The sequence below is a fragment of the Pelophylax lessonae genome (assembly GCF_965119305.1).
Source record: "Pelophylax lessonae genome assembly, chromosome: 1".
Classification (NCBI taxonomy): Eukaryota; Metazoa; Chordata; class Amphibia; order Anura; family Ranidae; genus Pelophylax; species Pelophylax lessonae.
The window spans coordinates 33,033,117-33,055,916 of NC_138768.1; the positions used below are offsets into that span (position 1 = coordinate 33,033,117).

General features: G+C 44.8%; 1 protein-coding gene across 1 annotated transcript in view; it reads right to left on the reverse strand.

The window, feature by feature from the left end:
- UNC13B (unc-13 homolog B) overlaps positions 1 to 22,800 on the reverse strand; it is a 703,803-nt gene that overhangs the window by 45,656 nt on the left and 635,347 nt on the right. Inside the window, exons 26-29 of the mRNA XM_082256386.1 lie at positions 14,980 to 15,106; positions 14,761 to 14,857; positions 1,618 to 1,761; positions 721 to 798 (exon numbers count right to left, since the gene is read on the reverse strand). Coding sequence (XP_082112512.1) covers positions 721 to 798; positions 1,618 to 1,761; positions 14,761 to 14,857; positions 14,980 to 15,106 — 446 coding nt within the window. The remainder of the gene's footprint in view (positions 1 to 720; positions 799 to 1,617; positions 1,762 to 14,760; positions 14,858 to 14,979; positions 15,107 to 22,800) is intronic.

Genomic DNA, 22,800 nt, shown 5'->3' on the forward strand with positions numbered 1-22,800 from the left:
TTACTGCCTGGCTGCACACATTTAGGAGCTGGGAGATAGTTGACAGGGCAGAAGCTGACAGACTTCGAAAGATCTCTTACCCTTTGACTCAAGGTCAACAGTCAGACAGGAAATAAGCCAAATAAACAAGCAAATGCCACTCTTAAGCCCCATACACACGTACCGATCGTCGGCCGAACGATCGGCCGTCTTTTGTCCAGGGCTGTGGTGTCTGTTGAAAACTGCAAAAGACTGCACACGAATTTTTTCGGCCAACAACAGCCGACTGCAGAAGTGATGTCATGTGATGGTTAACTTTCCTTGTCTTTTTTCTTTTCTGAGCATGCCCAGTCTTGCAAATCTGCTGTCTGTCGGCCGAATTCTGTACTGACTGGCGAACAATCGGCCGTTCTGGTGTCGGCATACAAAAATTTTAATGCTTGCACGACAGATTCTGTTTGGCCGAAAGTGCGCTGTCGGCAGCATCATACTAACAAGCTGAGAATCTTTTTGGCCGACAATCTGCACGTGTGTACGGGCCTTTAATCTTAATTTAGTAAGCAGAACAAAACTGGTAAAGGCAGAATTTTTAGATTATTGACTATGCCCAGTTAATATAGGTCCTCTTTACCTATTCTACAGGGAACTGGAAACTGTTAGTGTCACTTAAACACCACCAATTCCATAAGACACAAACATGGCGGTACTACAATGCTACCAGCAGAAGGCTCTCTTACTCACCAGCTTCTCCTTGAAGCAGTACGACTGGAAGGATTTTGAGAGGATTTCAGAATACTGCAGCAAGACTTTACTGATGGTCTATCAAGAATAAGAGAAAAAATTGTAAAACTACTGATCAGTATACAAAATAACTGGGGCATGGGCATCTGCTCCCTGGGTCTATACATAAAAGCAAGAGGTCAGCAGAGAGAACAATAGTACAGATAAATTAAATCTGTATGCTGCAAAGAACGACCCTTGCTCTCTGTGCCGAAGCAGTGGTCTCTCTGCAGAGGTCCAACACACCCTTTGTAAAGTCAGAACCAGAGCTCACCAATAGCGGGGAGAATGAGCTTTGCTGACTGCAGAACTATGAATCTGATTCAGTAGGAGGCTGTAAGACCTCTGCAGAGAGACCACTGCTTCTAGGGCAGAGAGCAGGGGTCCTTCTCTGCAGCATGGATTTACCAACATAATTTACTCTTCATTACAAAATACTTGTAGATACTCTTCCAAATGATTGAGATCAGGGGATTCCAGTGGGGGATATTGTTAATACCATGGCATACAAAGACATTTTGGCCAACTGTGCTCTTCCAATCTTGTGGTAAACAAGATTTTGAAGAAGGCCCTTTTGTGTTCTAGCATGACTCCCCTATGCACAAGGCCAGCTCCATAAAGACATGGTTTGACCAGTTTGGTGTGAAGTAACACAAGTGGCCAGAAGAAACCAGAGTGGCCAGAAGAGCCTTGAACTCAACCCTAATAAATGCCTTTGAGATGGACTGGAATCCTCCTTGTAAGCCAGGTCTTCTCATTCACCATCAGTACCTGTCTTCACCTGAAAAACATGATCCACAACCCAATATGTTCAGATAAGCTTGACACAATAAACCATAATACCGAGAGGCCACTGACCTTGGCAAACCTGCGCATGTAGTGGGCCACGATGACCGGGTCTGGGCACTCCAGTTTCTTAATGATCTCAAAGCTCTGGTTGAGTTGTGTGAACACGTCCACCACGGAGCAGGAGAAGAGGGCATGCTCTGACGTTTGCTGGAACTGCAGAGAGAAAACAAAGGACATATAAACCGATGTTAATGGACTCTGACATCAGCAATCTCAGATGCTTGTCACGTGTCTTCCTCATCGTTTAGGCAATATTTTCTGTGATAGGCAGTTTTTGGCACTGCATAGGCATCCGAAACATTGTCCAGTTCTTCTGAAATAACAGATTCTGGTCATCTAATATCTACAGGAAAGCAGCTCACACACATTCAAGCCATGCTGAACCACCCAGCCTGGGCTCCAGTATGGGAAGTGAGAACTTTCATAAGCTTGAAAATGCATGTGTGACCAAATATGACAGACAGGATTGCCATATTAGATTACGAGAGGAACCATGCACATGCAGGCAATGTTACTGAAGGATCTGTTCTCCTTCCTCATTCAACAACTCTGCAAAATATGTTTATTGATAAGATTCAAAACATGAATTTGATTTGACTTTCCAGAATTCAAATCAGACAAATGGAATATGTGGTGGTTAAATTTGGTGGCAGACAATTATGGCCTGTGCAACATGACTGATCCTAGCTAAGATAGGCAAATGCATTTAAAAAAATCTACAGCTTTCTTTAATGGCTTTCTATACTTGCTAAGCTCCTGACACACCCTGTCCCTTTAAAGCCCATCTTTGGGATCCAACTTTCCAGGACCTGGCCGGCCATGTGATGTCACAGGTCCTCTAAAGATTCATTTTCCTCTGCCTGTAGATGGCAGCGCACCTCTGCTTAACAAATATCTAAAGCCAAAATGGTTTGTACAGTATTGGTTTTTGAATAGGGAATAAATAAGATTTATTAGGTTCCTCACTGAAAAACTTCATCTATTCCTTTTCCGATGACCACTCAAAAGCTTGGATTTTCCTTCACTTTCAATTCTAGTGGCAATGGTTACAAAGAGAAGCAGAGAGCATCATTTCTCCAGTGGGGATACAGACCGTAATAAAATCTTTCAGCTAGTCTAACCATTCCACATGCTATGCAAAGCCAAAACAAATGCTTTATGTAAACGTTAATACTGTAATTGTCTGATACAATCATAGTAGCAAAAAAAAAAAAAATATATATATATATATAATTTTTTGTCTACATTTTTTTAAATATCCTATATGTTCTTAAAGTGGATCTTTAGCCCGAATTACATGTTGCCTTGCATCCACCCATCCTCCTTTCTGCTGCAAAAATTGGGATTTTTTTTTCCTGTTAACATTTTTATTTTCAATAAAAGGTCTGGCCCGGCCCCCCTGTGCACATCATTCGCTTGGCAATAGACTTGCACTTTGCCCATTCTGTAAGTCACATATCCCTGGAGGTTTAGACTTTCCTTGGGAAAAGAGAAGGGGCCTAGTGGCATCATATCGGAGAGCCTCCTGGCAGATTCTTAATGACTTCATCAAATAAGATGGCGGCGTGGGACTGATCGTGGGCAGAAGGGAAGCAGATCTCCGCAGGACAATGCTGGGTAGGTGGGTACCTTAACGGTGCAGGACTGGCAACAAGGTAGGCGGGGGTGAAAATAAAATGGGGGAAGGACAGAGTGAAGATCCACTTAAAAAAAAAAAACCCCACAAAATTTAGGTAGTTGTATTAATCAAAGTGTTCTAGCCAAGGTAAAATTTGAACAATACTCACCTCCACTCCAGTGATTCGGTCCCTCGCTGACAAGTTTGGCTGGTCTTCCTCCAGGTTCCAATCTTCGACCATTTTGATTGGCTGGGCAGGGATGACGTCACTACCACACGTATTCAAGTTAATTAATGCGGATATTGTATCATGAGCTGTATGTGAATGCAAGAATACTTTAATGCAGAAGAGACATAGTATGTCTCTTTTACATTAAAAATCCTGCCCGTTTGCAAATTTTCATTAAGCGCAAATTTTTTTGAAAAAATACATTTCAATGAATATAAAAAAAATCTAAACAGTAAAGTTAGCTCGTTTTTTTGTATAATGTGAAAGATGTTGTTACACCGAGTAAAAAGATACCTAACATGTCATGCTTTAAAATCGCGCATACTCATGACAATGGGAATGAGTATTGTCTTCTTAGTTCTTTTCTAAGTGCACAGCAGCTGCAGGTAGCACATACACGTATTTATTTAGCGCGGGTTTTAAAATTTTTGTATCCACTTTTGTATCCATGACATTGACATGACAAACTACGGTACTTAAAAATCTCCATAGGAGAGGCTTTAAAAAATAAAATTTTGTTTTTAACCGGTTACCTGTTTAAAGTTACAGAGGAGGTCGTTTGCTAGAATTATTGCTCTCGCTCTGACGATCATGGTGATACCTCACATGAGTGGTTTGAACACGCTGTTCATTTGCGGGCGCGACTTGCGTTTGCGTTTGTTTTGACGCGCTTTAAAAAATGTTTTTCATATATATTTTATTTATCGGCTTTGTCAGGTCTCCGGCCAGCAGGCAGATGTGCCGGCTGCTGGCTCGGGTTTCCCAATGAGACGGGAGAACCGGGCGGCAGGAGGAGGAGCCGGTGTTCACTCCCGCTGCTTGCTACAACAGCTGAGCGGCTAATTAGCTGCATCGGTTATCACAACACCATCCGCTCTAAAAAATGGTATCAGGCTGTAGCAGGCATCACCCCAGTGTAACCACTTCAGCAAATGACGTACAGGTACGTGAAGTGGTTAAACACGTAGTTTTCAACTGTAACCAATTTATACTAAAACTGTTAAAAATTGGCATAGCCCTCTACACTTTAATGACCTCTAGTTATGAATGGGTTAAGCATATACATTAAGCATATACATACGCAGCTATCCTTTGGCAGAGTACTAACCACAATTCGTGATCTATATGCATAGATATGGTGGAACGCATATACAGAGGTGAAAATTACATCCATAATTACCTTCAGGCAAGCTTAATAACTCTTGATGTTCTCACTGAGAGCACAGCATGTTTAAGCTTTAATCATCGGAGAATCCAATCCCTATAACAATTCCACAAGACCGAAGCGCGATTTTCGAAGCAACCTCTGTAAAATCTGAGATAGGACTGTCGCACGGGGGGAACTCATTCTGTAATTCTGCTCCTTAATTCTCAGTTAATTAAATCCCCGCTGAGCGCCGTTCATTTTCACTCGCTGCCAGGAATTCGCCTGTTTAATATGCTGTGATCATTACAGACTTTTAAATGACAATAAGCCTTCAGAAAATGTATTTTAATGTGCGATGTATTAAAACCACCAAAAAATTTGGTGCAGTCTGTTTCCAAAACGCCTACTGATAAGACGGCAATGGCACAATAGGGAGCGATAGACATAAAAGACATTCTGGACAGACTTTCGGGGATTCTCAGAACATGCAAATCAATTTTATCTTCTGTGAAGAACACTAAAAGTTAGAAGAACTTCAGTGCTCTGTTCATTTGCAAGGCTTTAACTGAGGTCGAGTGCTGATGAAGGGAAACACCTTTGATCTACACAAAGAACAGGTCTAAATACATTGTCGCAATTAGGGCCGGTGTCGATGGGTTTTGGGCTTGTGTTGAAGGCATTCATGTGACATCAGTTCGAGACGCTTCTGAGATCATTCAGAATTCATTGAGAGGAGCACTTGACCTGCAAATTCCCTATTTCTGATGTGCATTTGACCTGAACCAAAACCCACTAACATAGGCCCCAAGGCCTCCTGTACATTACCGGTTGGGGGGGGGGGGGGGCTGAGTTCTCTGAGTTCTGGCCCCGGCTGACTGGGCCGAGTTCTGGCCCCGGCTGACTGGGCCGAGTTCTGGCCCCGGCTGACTGGGCCGAGTTCTGGCCCCGGCTGACTGGGCCGAGTTCTGGCCCCGGCTGGCTTGGCCGAGTTCTGGCCCGGCTGGCTAGGCCGAGTTCTGGCCCGGCTGGCTTGGACGAGTTCTGGTCTGGCTGGCTTATTTTAGTCCCAGTGATATCACTGGGTCTCTGTGCTTCTCAATACAATACAGGCAGTTCATTGGTGGAAGGAACAGGCAGTGTGCTGTACATAGTTTTCTGAAATCATAACAGCACCCTGCCTCAGTACTCTCCTCAAAAGCCCTCAGACCCAATACAAGCAGTAGGCTGGATACTGAGAGGAGTTAGGCAAACATACAGACCACCCTAGGTAATGCCCACATGTGATGCTGAGTCCTAGCCCATGATTAATAGAACTGAAATCCAATGAAGGAAAGGGGTGGACTGGGGACAGTCAGGCTGGTGAAGAAAGTGCTAGATGATGCTAGATATCCTCCAGTGGGCTCTGACTGGCTACAGCTTCTAATGCACATTGTGAGAAGCTCACAGTGCGCAGTAGTAGTATGGCTTGAATTGTAGACAGACTAATGGTTGGTGTAACTAGAATTCGTTTTCCATAGTGCAGTCTTATGCCTTGTTTGCACTGAGTGGTACGGTACGGTTCGGTTCGGTTCAGTACGGTACGGTACGGTACACATTGCGTTTCCACTGCCAATAGTACCCTTTCATGATAGGCATGGTGTAGCAGGAAAGCTGTGATAGAGAATTCTCTGTCAACCAAAGTTCTGCAGAGTGTAGCTCCACCCAGTTGGTACGGTACTAATGTGCTTGGTACCCCAACGAAAGGGTCCCAAAAAAGTGGTACGGTACGGTTCGGAATTAGGGTACCATTCGTAATGGAAACGGCATAAATAGCGTACCGTACCGAACCGAACCGTACCAGAAAGCTCAGTGGAAACGAGCCATTAGTGTACGACTTTTTTCTGGTCTACTGAGTGTCAAACAGTCGCACACAATACACGCTTCCCGTAGACTGGGACATTGCTTCGAGATCATCTGCTACCACGTTATGTATTTTCGCGAAAGCCTATTTTCTCAGATAACTTCTGTATTTATTTTTAGGATGCTTATTAGGAACCACAGGTCTGACCAGCTCTGGTGTACATGGGTAGCCTACAGCTAAGAAATGAAGGAGCCGTACCTGCGATTACCGGGCAATGCAATTACACAGCGATGGCGGCTACATGAAATGACCGTATTACACAGAGCCAATTACTTTCTGTAAATCAGATTTGACATCCAGTCAGGGGTTTGTGTTCTCATTACTGATGGCCATACGGCAGGGCCCAGTACAGCAAAACTGACGGTTCTCGGAAAATCTGAAACATAATTTTAAAGCTCATGGCTGGAGATAGAGGGAAATGGATGAATTGGTAAACATTCTGGCTGTATTTGGGTTTCTTTGGATGTTGTCTAAAGTCAGATTTTACATCCAGTTATGCAGAGGATTGAGACTGGGGGAATGTTCGGATTCTTTACGTAGGTAGGATGTAAATATATGCAATCAACAATTGCACAAGACAGTTGTCAAGTGCAACTGTAATAAACTGTAATAATATAATGTTCTACTTTACCTGCAGCAAAGAAAAGCCAGGTCACCAACGTTCCTAAGCGGTCTTGTAGTCTCTCGAATTATCAGCCTCCAGCTCTTATCCTGCTGTATGATTTAGCTCGCCAGTCGGAGCTCTAATCTTTTAATAAAGGATATTGTTTGTAATGATCTTCACAATGGAGAGGTTTCTTTATTTGTTCCCTGGGCGCTATACCAACATTGAATGCGTCGATCATCTCCCCCACAGTGGCAGCCAAGCCTGTGAGTTATATCTCTGCATTTCTGGCCATTATAACCTATGGCCCAACTGTTCTGGCAAGAGGCGCATGATAACTACTACTAGCCAGTGGTGGATTTCATCTTCTTTCCCAGCACCAAAGATTGGAGGATTACATGTTGTGAATTGTTCTGTAATGGGACTTTTTTTTTTTTTTAATCACTAATGGACTATAAATGTGTCTACTTGATTGATGTGATACATAAACAATTGAATACATGCATTGGGGAAAAATAATTTGATCCCCAAGCAAAACATGACTTAATACTTGGTGGAGAAACCCTTGTTGGCAAGCACAGAGGTAAGACGTTTCTTGTAGTTGGTGACCAGGTTTGCAACACATCTCAGGAGGGATTTTGGTCCACTCTTCTTTAGAGATCTTCTCTAAATCCTTAGGTTTCTTGGCAACTCAAAGTTTCAGCTCCCTCTATAAATTTTTTTAAAGGTCTGGAGATGGACTAGGCCAATCGATGACCTTACTATCTTTCTTCTTGAGCCACGCCTTTGTTGCCTTGGCAGTATATTTTGGGTCATTGTCATGCTGAAAGACCCATCCATGGCCCATCTTCAGTGTTCTGGGTGAGGGAAGAAGGTTCTCAAGACACGTAGACAGAGCATTCATAGAGAGATCCCCATGCTGGTAGAGATGTGTTTTCATCACAAAAAAACTTTTTGGTCGATCTATAGTAGGGTCACATGATGTTTATCATGTTACTGCACCGCCAAGAGCAATTTGCTGGAGCAACGAGGTAGCTTGTGATGTGTCCAGCTGATGTCACTACAGGACAATCCCATTCTTTGACCAGTGCCAACCAGTCTGCTGGAGATGCCCCACAAAGCATTCATAAGTGTCACATGAAGCGGGTCATGCTGATGTCATTGTAGGACACTCCAGTTATTTGCCCACTGTCAATCGATTTGCTGGAGCTGCCCTGCAAGGCATTTAGGAGTGTCACATGGGGCGGGTCCTGCCAAAGTCCCTGCGGGACGTCCCCATCATTTACCCGCTTGCAGTCATTCTGCTGGGGGTGCCTCATGGGGCACTCAGACAGAGAGGAAGTGTGCGGCTTCCTCGCTGTGAAAACTCAAGCATGTGTAGAAAGAGTGGCAACGCTGAGGGCTCAGGATCGGCTGGCATAAGGGTTGCCACACTCAATAAGGAAGAGCTGGGAACTGGCAGGGTAACCAGGCATTTAATTGCTAATGATAGATTTTAGATAAAAAAATAAAGTACACATAGTAAAAAGTAGTAGTTTTAAAGCCAATAAAAAAAAAAAAAAATGGTGGGGCTTACTGACACCTTCAAGCAGAGCCACCTTATTGCACTGTACACATATCAGTATAGCTATACACGGAAACATGGCTTCTAAAGCCGCCTAAGATTAATATTTTTTTATACACATATAAACTTAATAAAATGCTAAGTTTTCTTTTGAATGATGGATGCACTTTTACTGCCCCAGACCTTGAAAAAAGTGTGCGGCTCCCTATACTGGCAAACGGAGACCTCTGTTATTGACCACTTGACCTCCGGAAGAACTACCCCCCTTCATGACCAGGACATTTTTTTTGTGATTTGACACTGCGTTAGCTGACAAATGCGCAGTCATGCAACGCTGTACCCAAATAAAATTTATGTCATTTTTTCCCACAAATAGAGCTTTCTTTTGGTGGTATTTTTATCACAATTGCGTTTTTTATTGTTTGCGCTATAAACAAAAAATGTTGAAAAATAAATAAATAAATAATATGTGTGTGTGTGTATATATATACACACACACATACACATTTATTTATATATAATATATATATATATATATATATATATATATACACACACCTACACATTTATTTATATATATATATATATATATATATATATATATATATATATATACAGTGGGTACGGAAAGTATTCAGACCCCCTTAAATTTTTCACTCTTTGTTATATTGCAGCCATTTGCTAAAATAATTTAAGTTCATTCTTCTTCCTCATGAATGTACACATAGCACCCCATACTGACAGAAAAACACAGAATTGTTGACATTGTTGCAGATTTATTAAAAAAGAAAAACTGAAATATCACATGGTCCTAAGTATTCAGACCCTTTGCTCAGTATTTAGTAGAAGCCCCCTTTTGATCTAATACAGCCAGGAGTCTTTTTGGGAAAGATGCAACAAGTCTTTCACACCTGGGATTTGGGGATCCTCTGCCATTCCTCCTTGCAGATCCTCTCCAGTTCTGTCAGGTTGGATGGTAAACGTTGGTGGACAGCCATTTTTAGGTCTCTCCAGAGATGCTCAATTGGGTTTAAGTCAGGGCTCTGGCTGGGCCATTCAAGAACAGTCACGGAGTTGTTGTGAAGCCACTCCTTTGTTATTTTAGCTGTGTGCTTAGGGTCATTGTCTTGTTGGAAGGTAAACCTTCGGCCCAGTCTGAGGTCCAGAGCACTCTGGAGAAGGTTTTTGTCCAGGATATCCCTGTACTTGGCCGCATTCATCTTTCCCTCGATTGCAACCAGTCGTCCTGTCCCTGCAGCTGAAAAACACCCCCACAGCATGATGCTGCCACCACCATGCTTCACTGTTGGGACTGTATTGGACAGGTGATGAGCAGTGCCTGGTTTTCTCCACACATACCGCTTAGAATTAAGGCCAAAAAGTTCTATTTTGGTCTCATCAGACCAGAGAATCTTATTTCTCACCATATTGGAGACCTTCAGGTGTTTTTTAGCAAACTCCATGCGGGCTTTCATGTGTCTTACACTGAGGAGAGGCTTCCGTCGGGCCACTCTGCCATAAAGCCCCGACTGGTGGAGGGCTGCAGTGATGGTTGACTTTCTACAACTTTCTCCCATCTCCTGACTGCATCTCTGGAGCTCAGCCACAGTGATCTTTGGGTTCTTCTTTACCTCTCTCACCAAGGCTCTTCTCCCCCGATAGCTCAGTTTGGCCGGACGGCCAGCTCTAGGAAGGGTTCTGGTCGTCCCAAACGTCTTCCATTTGAGGATTATGGAGGCCACTGTGCTCTTAGGAACCTTAAGTGCAGCAGAAATCTTTTTGTAACCTTGGCCAGATCTGTGCCTTGCCACAATTCTGTCTCTGAGCTCTTTTAGGCAGTTCCTTTGACCTCATGATTCTCATTTGCTCTGACATGCATTGTGATCTGGAAGGTCTTATATAGACAGGTGTGTGGCTTTCCTAATCAAGTCCAATCAGTATAATCAAACACAGCTGGACTCAAATGAAGGTGTAGAACCATCTCAAGGATGATCAGAAGAAATGGAAAGCACCTGAGTTAAATATATGAGTGTCACAGCAAAGGGTCTGAATACTTAGGACCATGTGATATTTCAGTTTTTCTTTTTTAATAAATCTGCAACAATGTCAACATTTCTGTGTTTTTCTGTCAGTATGGGGTGCTATGTGTACATTCATGAGGAAGAAGAATGAACTTAAATAAATGTAGCAAATGGCTGCAATATAACAAAGAGTGAAAAATTTAAGGGGGTCTGAATACTTTCCGTACCCACTGTATATATATATATATATATATATACACACATACACACATTTTATTCTTACTTGCAGTAAAACATATCCCATAAAAAAAATAAAAAATGTAAAAATCTAATTTCTTTAGAAGTTTAGGTCAACATGTTTTCTGCTGCAAATTTTTGGTAACAAAAATCCCAATAAGCGTATATCAATTAGTTTGCACAAAATGTATAGCATCTACAAACAATGGGATATATACTGGAATTTTTATTAATTTTATATACTAGTAATGACAGCGATTACAGCGGGACTACGATATTGCGGTGGACAGACTGACACGAACTGACACTTTTTGGAAACCAGTGACACTAATACAGTGATCGTTGCTAAAAATATACAGTCACTGTACTAATGGCAGCTAAAGGGTTAAATGTGTGCCTAATCAGTGTCTGTGTGTACGGCTTTTACTAAGGAAGAGATGACTTTGTGACTTTATAAGGGATGACACTTATTCACACAAAATCCATATTAACCCCCCCCCCCCCGAAAGAATGGAGCTCTGCCTTGTTTACATAGGCAGAGCTCTGATCTGTTTTTCTGCCTGATGATCAGTGGGTGCTAACGGACATCTATTGGCTGACACCCGCCGATTGCCTTGTACTGTGTCAAATCACAGCACAGCCGTGGCAGTGCATGCACCTCCTACCCAGAAGTGCTGGATCACGTACTAGGTACATGATCCCGCACAGAGCAGCTGTCCTGCCGTATTATACAGTACATCCGGAAAGTATTTACAGCGCTTCACTTTTTCCACATTTCATGTTACAGCCTTATTCCAAAGTGGATTCAATTAATTATTTTCCTCAAAATTCTACAAACAATGCCCCATATTGACAATGTGAAAGAAGTATGTTTGAAATCTTTGCAAATTTATTAAAAATAAAAAATTCCCATATACATAAGTATCACAGCCTTTGCTCAATACTTTGTTGAAGCACCTTTGGCACCAATTACAGCCTCAAGTCTTTTTGAGTATGATGCTACAAGCTTGGCACTCCTATTTTTGGGCAGTTTCTCCCATTCTTCTTTGCAGGACCTCTCCAGCTCCATCAGGTTGGATGGGAGTTTCCGTGCACAGATATTTTAAGATCTCTCCAGAGATGTTCAATTGGGTTCAAGTCTGGGCTCTGGCTGGGCCACTCAAGGACATTCAGAGTTGTCCCGTAGCCACTCCTTTGTTATATTGGCTGTGTGCTTAGGGTCGTTGTCCTGTTGGAAGATGAACCTTCGCTCCAGTCTGAGGTCCACAGCAATCTGGAGCAGGTTTTCATCAAAGATGTCTCTGTACATTGTGCATTCATCTTTCCCTCGATCCTGACTAGTCTCCCAGTTGCTGCCACTAAAAAACATCCCTACAGCATGATGCTGCCACCACCATGCTTCACTGTAGGGATGGTATTGGCCAGGTGATGAGCGATGCCCGGTTTTCTCCAGACATGACGCTTGCCATTCAGCCCAAAGAGTTCAATCTTTGTTTCATCAGACCACAGAACTTTGTTTTTCATGGTCAGAGTCCTTCAGGTGCCTATTGGCAAACTCCAGGCGAGCTGTCATGTGCCTAATACTGAGGGAGTGGCCTCCGTCTGGCCACTCTACCACACAGGCCTGATTGGTGGAGTGCTGCAGAGATGGTTGTTCTTCTGGAAGGTTCTCCTCTCTCCACAGAGAAACGCTGGAGCGCTTTTAGAGTGACGATTGGGTTCTTGGTCACCTCCCTGACTAAGGCCCTTCTCCCCTGATCGCTCAGTTTGGCCGGGCGGCCCGCTATAGGAAGAGTCCTGGTGGTTTCAAACGTATTACATTTATGGATGATTGAGGCCACCATGCTCTTTAGGACCTTCAATGCAGCAGAAATGTTTATGTACCCTTCCACAGATTTGTGCCTCGATAAAATCCTGTCTCGTAGGTCTACAGACAAATCCTTGGACTTTCTTACTTGGTTTGTGCTCTGACATGCACTGGTAACTGTGTGACCAAATATAGACAGGTGTGTGCCTTTACAAATCATGTCCAATCAACTGAATTTACCACAAGCAGACTACAAACAATTTGTAGAAACATCTCAAGGATCATCAGTGGAAAGAGGATGCACCTGAGCTCAATTTTCAGTATGATAGGAAAGGCTGTTAATACTTATATACATGGGATTTTTTCATTTTTAATAAATTTGCAAAGATTTCAAACTTCTTTCACATTGTCATCATGGGGGATTGTTTGTAGGATTTTGAGGAAAATAATGAATGTAATATTTTGGAATAAGGCTGTAACATAACAAAATGTAGGAAAAGTGAAGTGCTGTGAATACTTTCCGCATGCACTGTATATACGTTGGGTGGTCTGCAATCGATTAAAAAACATTCCCCTCAGGGTGATCCATGTACACTGCAAGCACTTTAAAGTGTAACTCCACTTTTGTTGAGAAAAAAAACATTCCCCTCTGTGTGATCTCTGTACATTACAAGGATTATAACAAACTTTGTTGCAGATTCCTATCTTTTGTTATTCTGAAGAAATCATTGTTTGTTCCTCTGTGCTGAGTGGGTCAAATGGGAGTGGTTTCATAATTATCAATCAGCTGTGGCAGCTACAGAGCTCTAATGAGGGAAACTGCTAGACCTGCATCCCTTTAGACGTGTTCCTATTGGGAGGATCTCACCAAAAATTACATTTTTGTTGCAGGGGATGCCAGAAATCTGACTTGTATCTTAGTGCAGACTTCTGGGAAAATTGGTGAGCCAATCACACAAGCAGGAAATTATGTTTCTGGGGGTGTGGTCAGTATACATTCTGTGTACAGAACACCTCCAGGCGGCCATATTGTATTGCATTTTCAGAAAATTACAGAGTTACAAATGGAAAAGGAAAGATTATTTTTAATAACATTCAATTACAATGATTTGTGTTACAATTGTATACGCTATACTGTTTTTTCGTTATTTGCCTTTTTCTTTTCCCCACGAAAGTGGAGTTACCCTTTAACAAACTTGCAGATTCCTACCTTTTCTTATTGTGGAGAAATAGCTGTTTCTCTGTGTACATGTGCAGAGTGAATCTGTATTGGAGTGATTTTATAATTATCAATCAGCTGCTGCACTTGCAAGGTTCTATTGAGGAAAGTTGCAGGGTCTGCATCCCTGTAGACGTGATTTCTCTTTGGTATTATCTCACCAAAAATGACATTTGTTTTTGCAGGGGATGCCCTTTATTCTGACTTGTATCTTAGTGTAGACTTCTGGGAAAGTCAGCCAATCACACAAGCAGGAAATAAAATTTCTGGGGGGCATTCTGTTTTACCATCTGTGTACAGAACGCCCTACAGGTTGCCATATTGTATTGCATTTTACAGAAAATTTACAGGGCTGCAGATTGAAAAGGAAAGGCAATTTTTAACAACATTCAATTACAATATGACTTGTGTTGCAACTGTATACGCTATATATTTATTTTATTTGCTATTGTTTTCCCACAAAAGTGGAGTTCCCCTTTAAATCAAATATTAGATGCAGGTGTGTATTCTTTTAAATCGGTCTCAGGTGTATGTGCAGGTCCGGCCCTACTATGAACATGCTATGCTCCTTGGTAGGCTATATACACTGTAACCATAAATGCCTGTAGTACATATCAAAGGTTATGGTCACATAGAAGGCTATCTAACATGCTTTGCCTCTACACACGGCCAATGTGCAGCTGATGGCGCACCGGAGACATTGGTTGACTTCAGAATAAAAATAAAGGAATAGAATAGTAATTGTTGCAGAATGGGTAGATTAGGAAAGGGTGTTGATCCGAAAACATGCCCCGAAGGTGACCTACCCCGTCTTTCTTGTCCCGCTCCAGAGCCCCGTGAAGAAATTCCAGAGAGACCTCCTCGTTCTCATCCAACCACTGCATGACAAACTGCTCAAACCACCTGCAGGGAGGACATGAAAAGAGAACCTGTCAGACGATCGTACAGTACATACACCAGAATCCACTAAATACTAATAACATGTAGACTTCTACAAGGGAGGACTAGGTGAGCTTTGTACATACGCGGGATATTCAGGCACTTTGTCCTTCATGGCCGGCAGGTCTCGGACATACTCATTGTACAGCCACTTCACCTTAAAATGGAGGTTCATGTAGTCGGCACTCTTGCAAAGTCGGTGCTTCTCGTGCTCTGTTGGAAGGAGAGAGTGGAAGATAGAGGTGAATGGCACAGTCAATACCCGGGCAAGCACCCCATCATGGGGGCCTCAGAGCATATACCATGGACGTATTTCAGGAAGTTATAGTAGATACTTCAAGATATCTTTTTACTGAATGAATAATCAGACTAAAGGTTATTTTATATAATTCAAAAGACTAAGTGACAGCAGAACCCCACTTGATAGAGGAAAATCCTATATCCACTGGAGAGCAGTCCCATATCCACTGGAGGGCAGTCCCATATCCACTGTAGGGCAGTCCCATATCCACTGTAGGGCAGTCCCATATCCACTGGGGGACAATTCCACATCCACTGGAGGGCAGTCCCATATCCACTGTAGGGCAGTCCCATATCCACTGGGGGACAATTCCACATCCACTGGAGGGCAGTCCCATATCCACTGTAGGGCAGTCCCATATCCACTGGGGGACAATTCCACATCCACTGGAGGGCAGTCCCATATCCACTGGGAGACAATCCCATATCCACTGGGGGACAATTCCACATCCACTGGAGGGCAGTCCCACGTCAACTGGAGGACAATCCAATTTTCACTGGAAGGCAGTCCCATATCCACTGGGGGGACAATTCCACATCCACTGGGGCACAATTCCACATCCAATGGAGGGCAGTCCCACGTTGAGTGGAGGAAAATCCCATATTTCCTGGAGGACAATCCCATACCTACGGGAGGACAAACCCATACCTACTGGAGGACAATCCCATACCCGTTGGAGGATAATCCCATACCCACTGGAGAACAATCCCATACCTACTGGAGGACAATCCCATCCCACAGCAAGGAAAAGAGAATGGGACTGAGTTACAATGTCTGACAGATACGTGATCTTCATCAATCACAATATACAGGGTCTGTTTATAGAGGGTTTAGGGTTCATTTACACTTCTATCACTCTCTGAAGAGCGACTCACCGTGGATCACTTTTCAAAGGGCATTTGGCTAGCCGCTAGGGAGGCCATAGGTCATTCCCTCACTGCTTGTTTTACCCTGTTAAGTGTGCATTGAATGCAGTCGCAGTGCAACCCCATTCATTTGACTGGGTCACCTTTAGCGACGGTATTGCCTGTCGAACGTGACAAAGGATAGGATTTGTGCAGCAGTCACAAACTAAAGCGTGTGCACGCTGCCGTCCGGCTGGCTTTGCTGCTTACAGGGAGAGGTAAAACTGTAGTTCAGTCGCCTACTTTTACAGCTCCTCTTCCAGCAATTGTGAACTAGGCCTTGCTGTGCAGTTTACATGGTGAATGTTGGCTTGACAAGTACTGCGCCCTGAGCCCACTCAGTTGTGTGACAATAGCGAATGGACATTTGCTATTGTCACACGGATTCTCCTACTGGCCAATCAGGAAGCGGGTCCTGAGACCCATTTCCTGAGTGGCCGAAAGGAGTAGCCATCCTATTGGTGAAGGAGGATGAGGGAGGAGATGCAGGGGAAGCTGACCAACAAAGGGGGACACGGAGGAGACTGAGGGGGAAGCTGCCGCCTCCACATGTCAGTCCAGGGGCATCACAGGGTGAGTGAGCAGACGACCGGGGAAGGGAGAGTGAGCAGATGACCGGGGAAGGGAGAGTGAGCAGACGACCGGGGAAGGGAGAGTGAGCAGACGACCGGGGAAGGGAGAGTGAGCAGACGACCGGGGAAGGGAGAGTGAGCAGACGACCGGGGAAGGGAGAGTGAGCAGACGACCGGGGAAGGGAGAGTTAGCAGATGACCGGGGAAGGGAGAGTGAGCAGACGACCGGGGAAGGGAGAGTGAGCAGATGACCGTAGGAAGGGAGAGTGAGCAGACGACCGGGGAAGGGAGGGGTATGGTGTGCGGTGCGGGCTGGTGCTGGTATGGTCCATGGTCGGGTCTGCTGCCCCCCCCGACCCATGGAGCAAGTTAAAATGTGCAAGTATGCATCGCATACTAGCACAATATGTAAAACTTACCTTAAAACAAAGCCCTCCAGCAATGCACTGTCACTGCTTACAGGGCTTCCATCTTCACCCAGTGTTCCTTCCGGGTTGGCGGGCTCTGGTCCTTTGACTGGACGAGCTGCGATGACGTCACTCCCACGTGGGAGCCGCAGTTTGCACAAGGGTTCTGAAGGAACGGCACGGTATGCAGTTCATTCAAAGCGCATGCGCCGGTGACGTCAGCAGTGGCTTCATCACTGTTGTGGATACACAGGTTTGGTTCCCTAAAGAGAACTCGGGTTGTGGAAGCCGTGCCCTAAAGAAGGCAAGCTGAGGGGAAAGGACTAGTCACCAGTATTACCCATAGGCTCCCTGCAGCTCTTTTTTTTCTGCATTGCTAAATGATCATGCCTTGTTCTGCACAGCGTCTCTGTGTGACGGCAGAAGAGGGTCTCCTAAATGTTTAGGAGATATTTACTGTACCAATAGGTAAGCCTTACTGTAGGCAAAAATTGTCCATGGGAGTTTACTTGATCAAAATATAAAAAAGGCATTTTTTTTAGTTGTGTTATGTTGTTGTCTATGGAAAAAGTTTTGGCTATCCGCACACATTAAGGCTCTTCTTTTGAATTTATTTAAGGTAACTACGCACCCTAAACTCAATGTTCAATTACTCTTGACACCTACTAACCACTAGTCCAAGGGTCCGTCTGGTTGGATATAATTTGAAGTACATAGGTAAAATTTGCTGAGGAATCAGATTGCACCACGTATGACCGGCTCTGCACAGGGCTCTGAGATAATGGTTGGTATTTTGTAAAAAAAAATATGTCATCAGCCTCCACCTTTTGCTCTATCCGTTATGAGAACACTATAGATCTCATGAGCAGTAAAGTAGCGTAAAACGACGATGCACAGACTACCGTCTGGGTAACTGGCACCCAGCCAATTAGTGACATTTCCCAGACTGAGGACACACCGCCAATTACAGACATTTCTTGCCCAATCAGCTTCTTCCTTCAGTGCTGATTAGGCTGTATGGCTCTCTCCATTCCAGATAATTAGACCTCTGTGAGAAGCAGCAAGGGCGAGATCTCTTCTACTGGGCTGAGGGGAGCATGCAAGGGTCACATCACAGCTAGCATGGTGCCCCGTGTACGACGCATGAGTCACAAGCAAGTTGGTGAACTGTATTATACTCCTCGAGGTCAACACTTTTCTACTTTTTATGAATGCCCTTTAAACATAGAAGCATAGAAATACAGTATATAAAACGATGCTTACAAACCGCGACGACCAAGCGCTCAAATGAAGATGGTGATGGTATTTTACATAGAAATACAGTGTTTGTCACATCTAGCACACCTGGGGGTTGGTGGGAAGCCCTCATAAGATGCACAGTAGGTGTTCAGACTCAGATACTCAGCAAAAGGATGGTGGGAACCCCTCATAATGGGCACAGAAGGGGTACAGACCAGATAATTCTGTGCAAAATGGTGGGAACCCCTCATTATAGGCACAGTGGCTGTGAAGACCTGGGAACGGAAGCTATGGCAGGGGCACTGCACAATAGTCACAGTAGGTGTGCAGTGCAGTACTGGGAACTCAACACAGGGATGGTGGGAACCCTTCATAATGGGCACAGCAGGTGTACAGACCTGGGAACTCAGCACAGGGATGGTGGGAACCCTTCATAATGGGCACAGCAGGTGTACAGACCTGGGAACTCAGCACAGGGATGGTGGGAACTCCTCATAACGGGCACAGCAGGTGTACAGACCTGGGAACTCAGCAAAGGAATGGAGGGAACCCCTCATAATGGGCACAGCAGGTGTACAGACCCAGGAACTCAGCACAGGGATGGTGGAAATCCCTCATAATGGGCACAGCAGGTGTACAGACCCGGGAACTCTGCACAGGGATGCTGGGAACCCCTCATAATGGGCACAGCAGGTGTACAGACCTGGGAACTCAGCAAAGGGATGGTGGGAATCCCTCATAATGGGCACAGCAGGTGTACAGACCCGGGAACTTAGCACAGGGATGGTGAACCTTTATAATGGAAACAGCAGGTGTATAGACCTGGAAAGCCAGCACAGGGATCTCATTTCATTGTCTCAGAAATAGAAGATACTGTCAGGGGGATTAAAGTAGTCCATAGATGGTTCCCTTCTTTTTCTGGTTCAACCAGCAGGTTGAATGAAAAAAAAAAAAACTGACCCGATTCCTCTATTCACATACGCGAGGTTGATGGGGAAATCATGTCTGTTGAGCTAATGTGTTCTGATGGCGGGGAGACTTCCCTGCCATCAGAATACACTGATCAGTACTGCCGGCTATAGCCAGTGTCGCTGATTGAATGGCATTTATCCGACAGCCTGGTTGTACAGAAGTCGCTCAGTAGATCGTTTTCTATACAACCAGTGTCCCCATACAGACATCGAAATTTGATCAGTCCCTGCTGAACAAGCTGAATTTCGATCCATGTATGGCCAACATCTACCAAACATTAAAATTTCCATTCTGGCTGGTAGGATCATAGCTTTTGTCCCAGTAAAAAAAATCCAATAATCCATGAAAATAATTACATTTTTCCTGGAAATAAAAATGTCGAGGTAAATTAATATTTAAACAGAAAGTTCATGGAACTTGGGCTTTAAAGTTTCCTGTAGGATAAAGAATCATTAGAAAGTAACATAGAACAGGTCTAATGAGCTACAATATGCATGAGTGCAGCTATGTTAGAGATCTAGGATCTATCCGTGAAGACACTACAGAGGAGATAAAACTGAATTAGATATAAATGTATTCAGATTACTATAAGGAGCTAGAAGGGTGCTTCACTGAGCACTGTGAGAGGGGACACTGTATGGCTAATGTTTGTGGACATGTGACTACTTCTTGAAAAACCCATTTCAAAAATATGGTCATTAATATGGATCCCCCCTCTTCATGGCCTAACACCCTCCACTCTTCTGTTTATTTAAGTTTGTACTTATTCAGCCAAAAGAACATTGGTGGGTCAGGTACTGATGTTGGATGGAAAGGTTACCAGTAAGGTTGAGGACGGGGCTCTGTGCAGAACACTGGAGTTCCTCCACACCAAACCCATCAAACCATGTCTTTATTGAGCTGTCTTTGTGGACGTGGACAGTCATGCTGGAACGAAAAAGAGCCTTCCCCCAAACTTATTACAAGGTTGGAAGTGCACAATTGTCTACAGTGTTTTTTGTATGCTGTAGTATTATAACAGGACCTGAACATCCTGAACTTCATTTGAAAGGGAGTCCACATCAGAGGTGTATTTTGGTTTTGTGCTGCCCTAGGCAAGAATAAAATTGTGCGCCCCCCCCATATACATTTTTCCCACTCATTCTTTAACGGATGTAACCCCCTTCAAAATTGAAGGACTACAAGTCCCAGTATGAACCCCTGAGATCTCACGAGAGGGGGGGGGGGTAAGAGGGGGTGAGATAGAGAGGGGAGGGGGGTGGGTGGGTGAGGGAGGGAGGGAGAGAGAGAGTGGGGGAGAGAGAGAGAGAAGGATGAGAGAGAGGGGGGAATCGAAGAGAGAGAGGGGGGATGAGAGAGAGAGAGAGAGGGGGGTGAGTGAGAGAGAGAGAGAGAGGAGGGGTGAGAGAGAGAGAGGGAGGGGATGAGAGAGAGAGGGAGGGGATGAGAGAGAGAGAGGGAGGGGATGAGAGAGAGAAAGGGAGGGGATGAGAGAGAGAGAGGGGGAGGGGATGAGAGCGAGAGGGGGGGATGAGAGAGAGGGGGATGAGAGAGGGGGGATGAGAGAAGGGGGATGAGAGAGGGGGGATGAGAGAGAGAGGAGGGATGAGAGAGAGAGGGGGGATGAGAGAGAGAGAGCGAGAGACAGGGGGGATGAGAGAGAGAGAGAGAGACAGGGGGGGATGAGAGAGAGAGAGAGAGAGACAGGGGGGATGAGAGAGAGAGAGATGGGGTTAGAGAGAGAGAGAGAGAGAGAGGGGGGGTGAGAGAGAGAGTGGGGGATGAGAGAGTAGGAGGATGAGAAAGAGGGGGGATGAGAGAGAGAGAGCGAGAGACAGGGGGGATGAGCGAGAGTGAGAGAGAGAGGGGGATGAGAGCAAGAGAGAGAGAGGGGGGGATGAGAGAGAGAGGGGGGATGAGAGAGAGAGAGGGGGGATGAGAGAGAGAGGGGGGGATAGAGAAAGAGAGGGGGTGAGAGAGAGAGGGGGGGATAGAGAAAGAGAGGGGGTGAGAGAGAGAGGGGGAGGTGAGAGAGAGGGAGGGAGAGAGAGAGGAGGGGTGAGAGAGGGGGGTGAGTAAGAGAGAGACAGAGGGGGGTGAGAGAGAGGGGGTGAGAGAGAGGGGGTGAGAGAGGCGGTTCTAGCAACCAGTGGCCAATAGTGTCTCAGGTGGAGGGGGGGTGGCTTTTTTGCTGCCCTCCTGCAAAGTGCCACCCTAGGCCTGGGCCGTGTTGGCCTAGGCCAAAATACAGCACTGGTCCACATACATTTGGCCATATAGTGTATTTCCATGAGTGTTTAATGGAATAGGAAACCACCATGACTGTAGAAGGCCAAAGAACGGGACCACAAAGGGTTGGCTACACCTTTTGACTAGGTGGGGGGAGTCTAAATGCTCCATGGAAGCAAAACACTAGCTTCTTGGTTGTATAAAAAAGGGGTGTTGGAAAATGACTGACATTTATCCTCTCATGTAGTGTTTCTAAAATCTGGGATGTGAAAGGTGGTATTAGACATGACACCACCCTGGTAGCTACAGAGGTGGTTACTGGGGCTGTTTCCTAAAAGATGCTTAAAACTGTGCCACCATCACAGCCTCACCAAGTGTCACCATTACATGTTCTATCCATTTTCCCTGTTGGTATCCAGATAGAACCAAGGCCAAGTTTCTGCATCATCAAAATGCACTGTGGCTTAGGGATGTAAGAGATTGCACACAGCTACCCACCTCCCCTGCCAGTATCCAGCTAGTACCAGGGCCGAATTTCTGCATCATCTGCCCTGTGGTCTAAGGCTGCCAGGGGTGTCAAAAGCCAGTATATGTTGGCAATGATGAAAACCAGCTCTGGTCCTAGCTGGATATCAGCAGGGAGGTGGGTGTCTTTGTGCCACCCTTGGCAGCCCAAACATATTGGTGATGCAGAAATCTGACCCTGGTCCTATCTATATTAGAAGAAGTGGCAGCTGTGTGACCCCCATCCCAGCCTTAGACCACAGCATACATTTGCAAAGACAAAATCCAGCAGGAAACCGGTGGGGAAGTAGGTGGCTGTGTATCACCCTTGGCAGCCTTAAGTCACAGTGTATGTTGACAATGCAAAAATCTGGTCTTGATCCTATCTGTAATAGAAGAAGGGAGGCTGTATGAGACCCCTGGCAACCCTAGGCCACAGCATACGTTGGTAAAGATGTAACCCAGCCCTGGTCCTAGCTGGATAGTAGAAGAGGAGGTGGTGTTCTACCCCTGGTATCCTTAGGTCGCATATGTTGATGATGTCGAAATTTGGCCCCTGTCCTATATGGGTTCTGGCAGGGAAGGTGCATAGAAGTTGCAATGGAATAATACCCAGTGATGCTCAGAGAGTCTGTGATACCGGCACAGGTTTAGGCAAAGTTAAGGAGAAGTCCATCAAATGCCTAATTCATACCTTCATGACCAACCTTACTGTGGAAGTTTAACCAAGGACATTTTGTTTTTTTGTAACAGCTCTGTGTATCAAACATTACTTTGT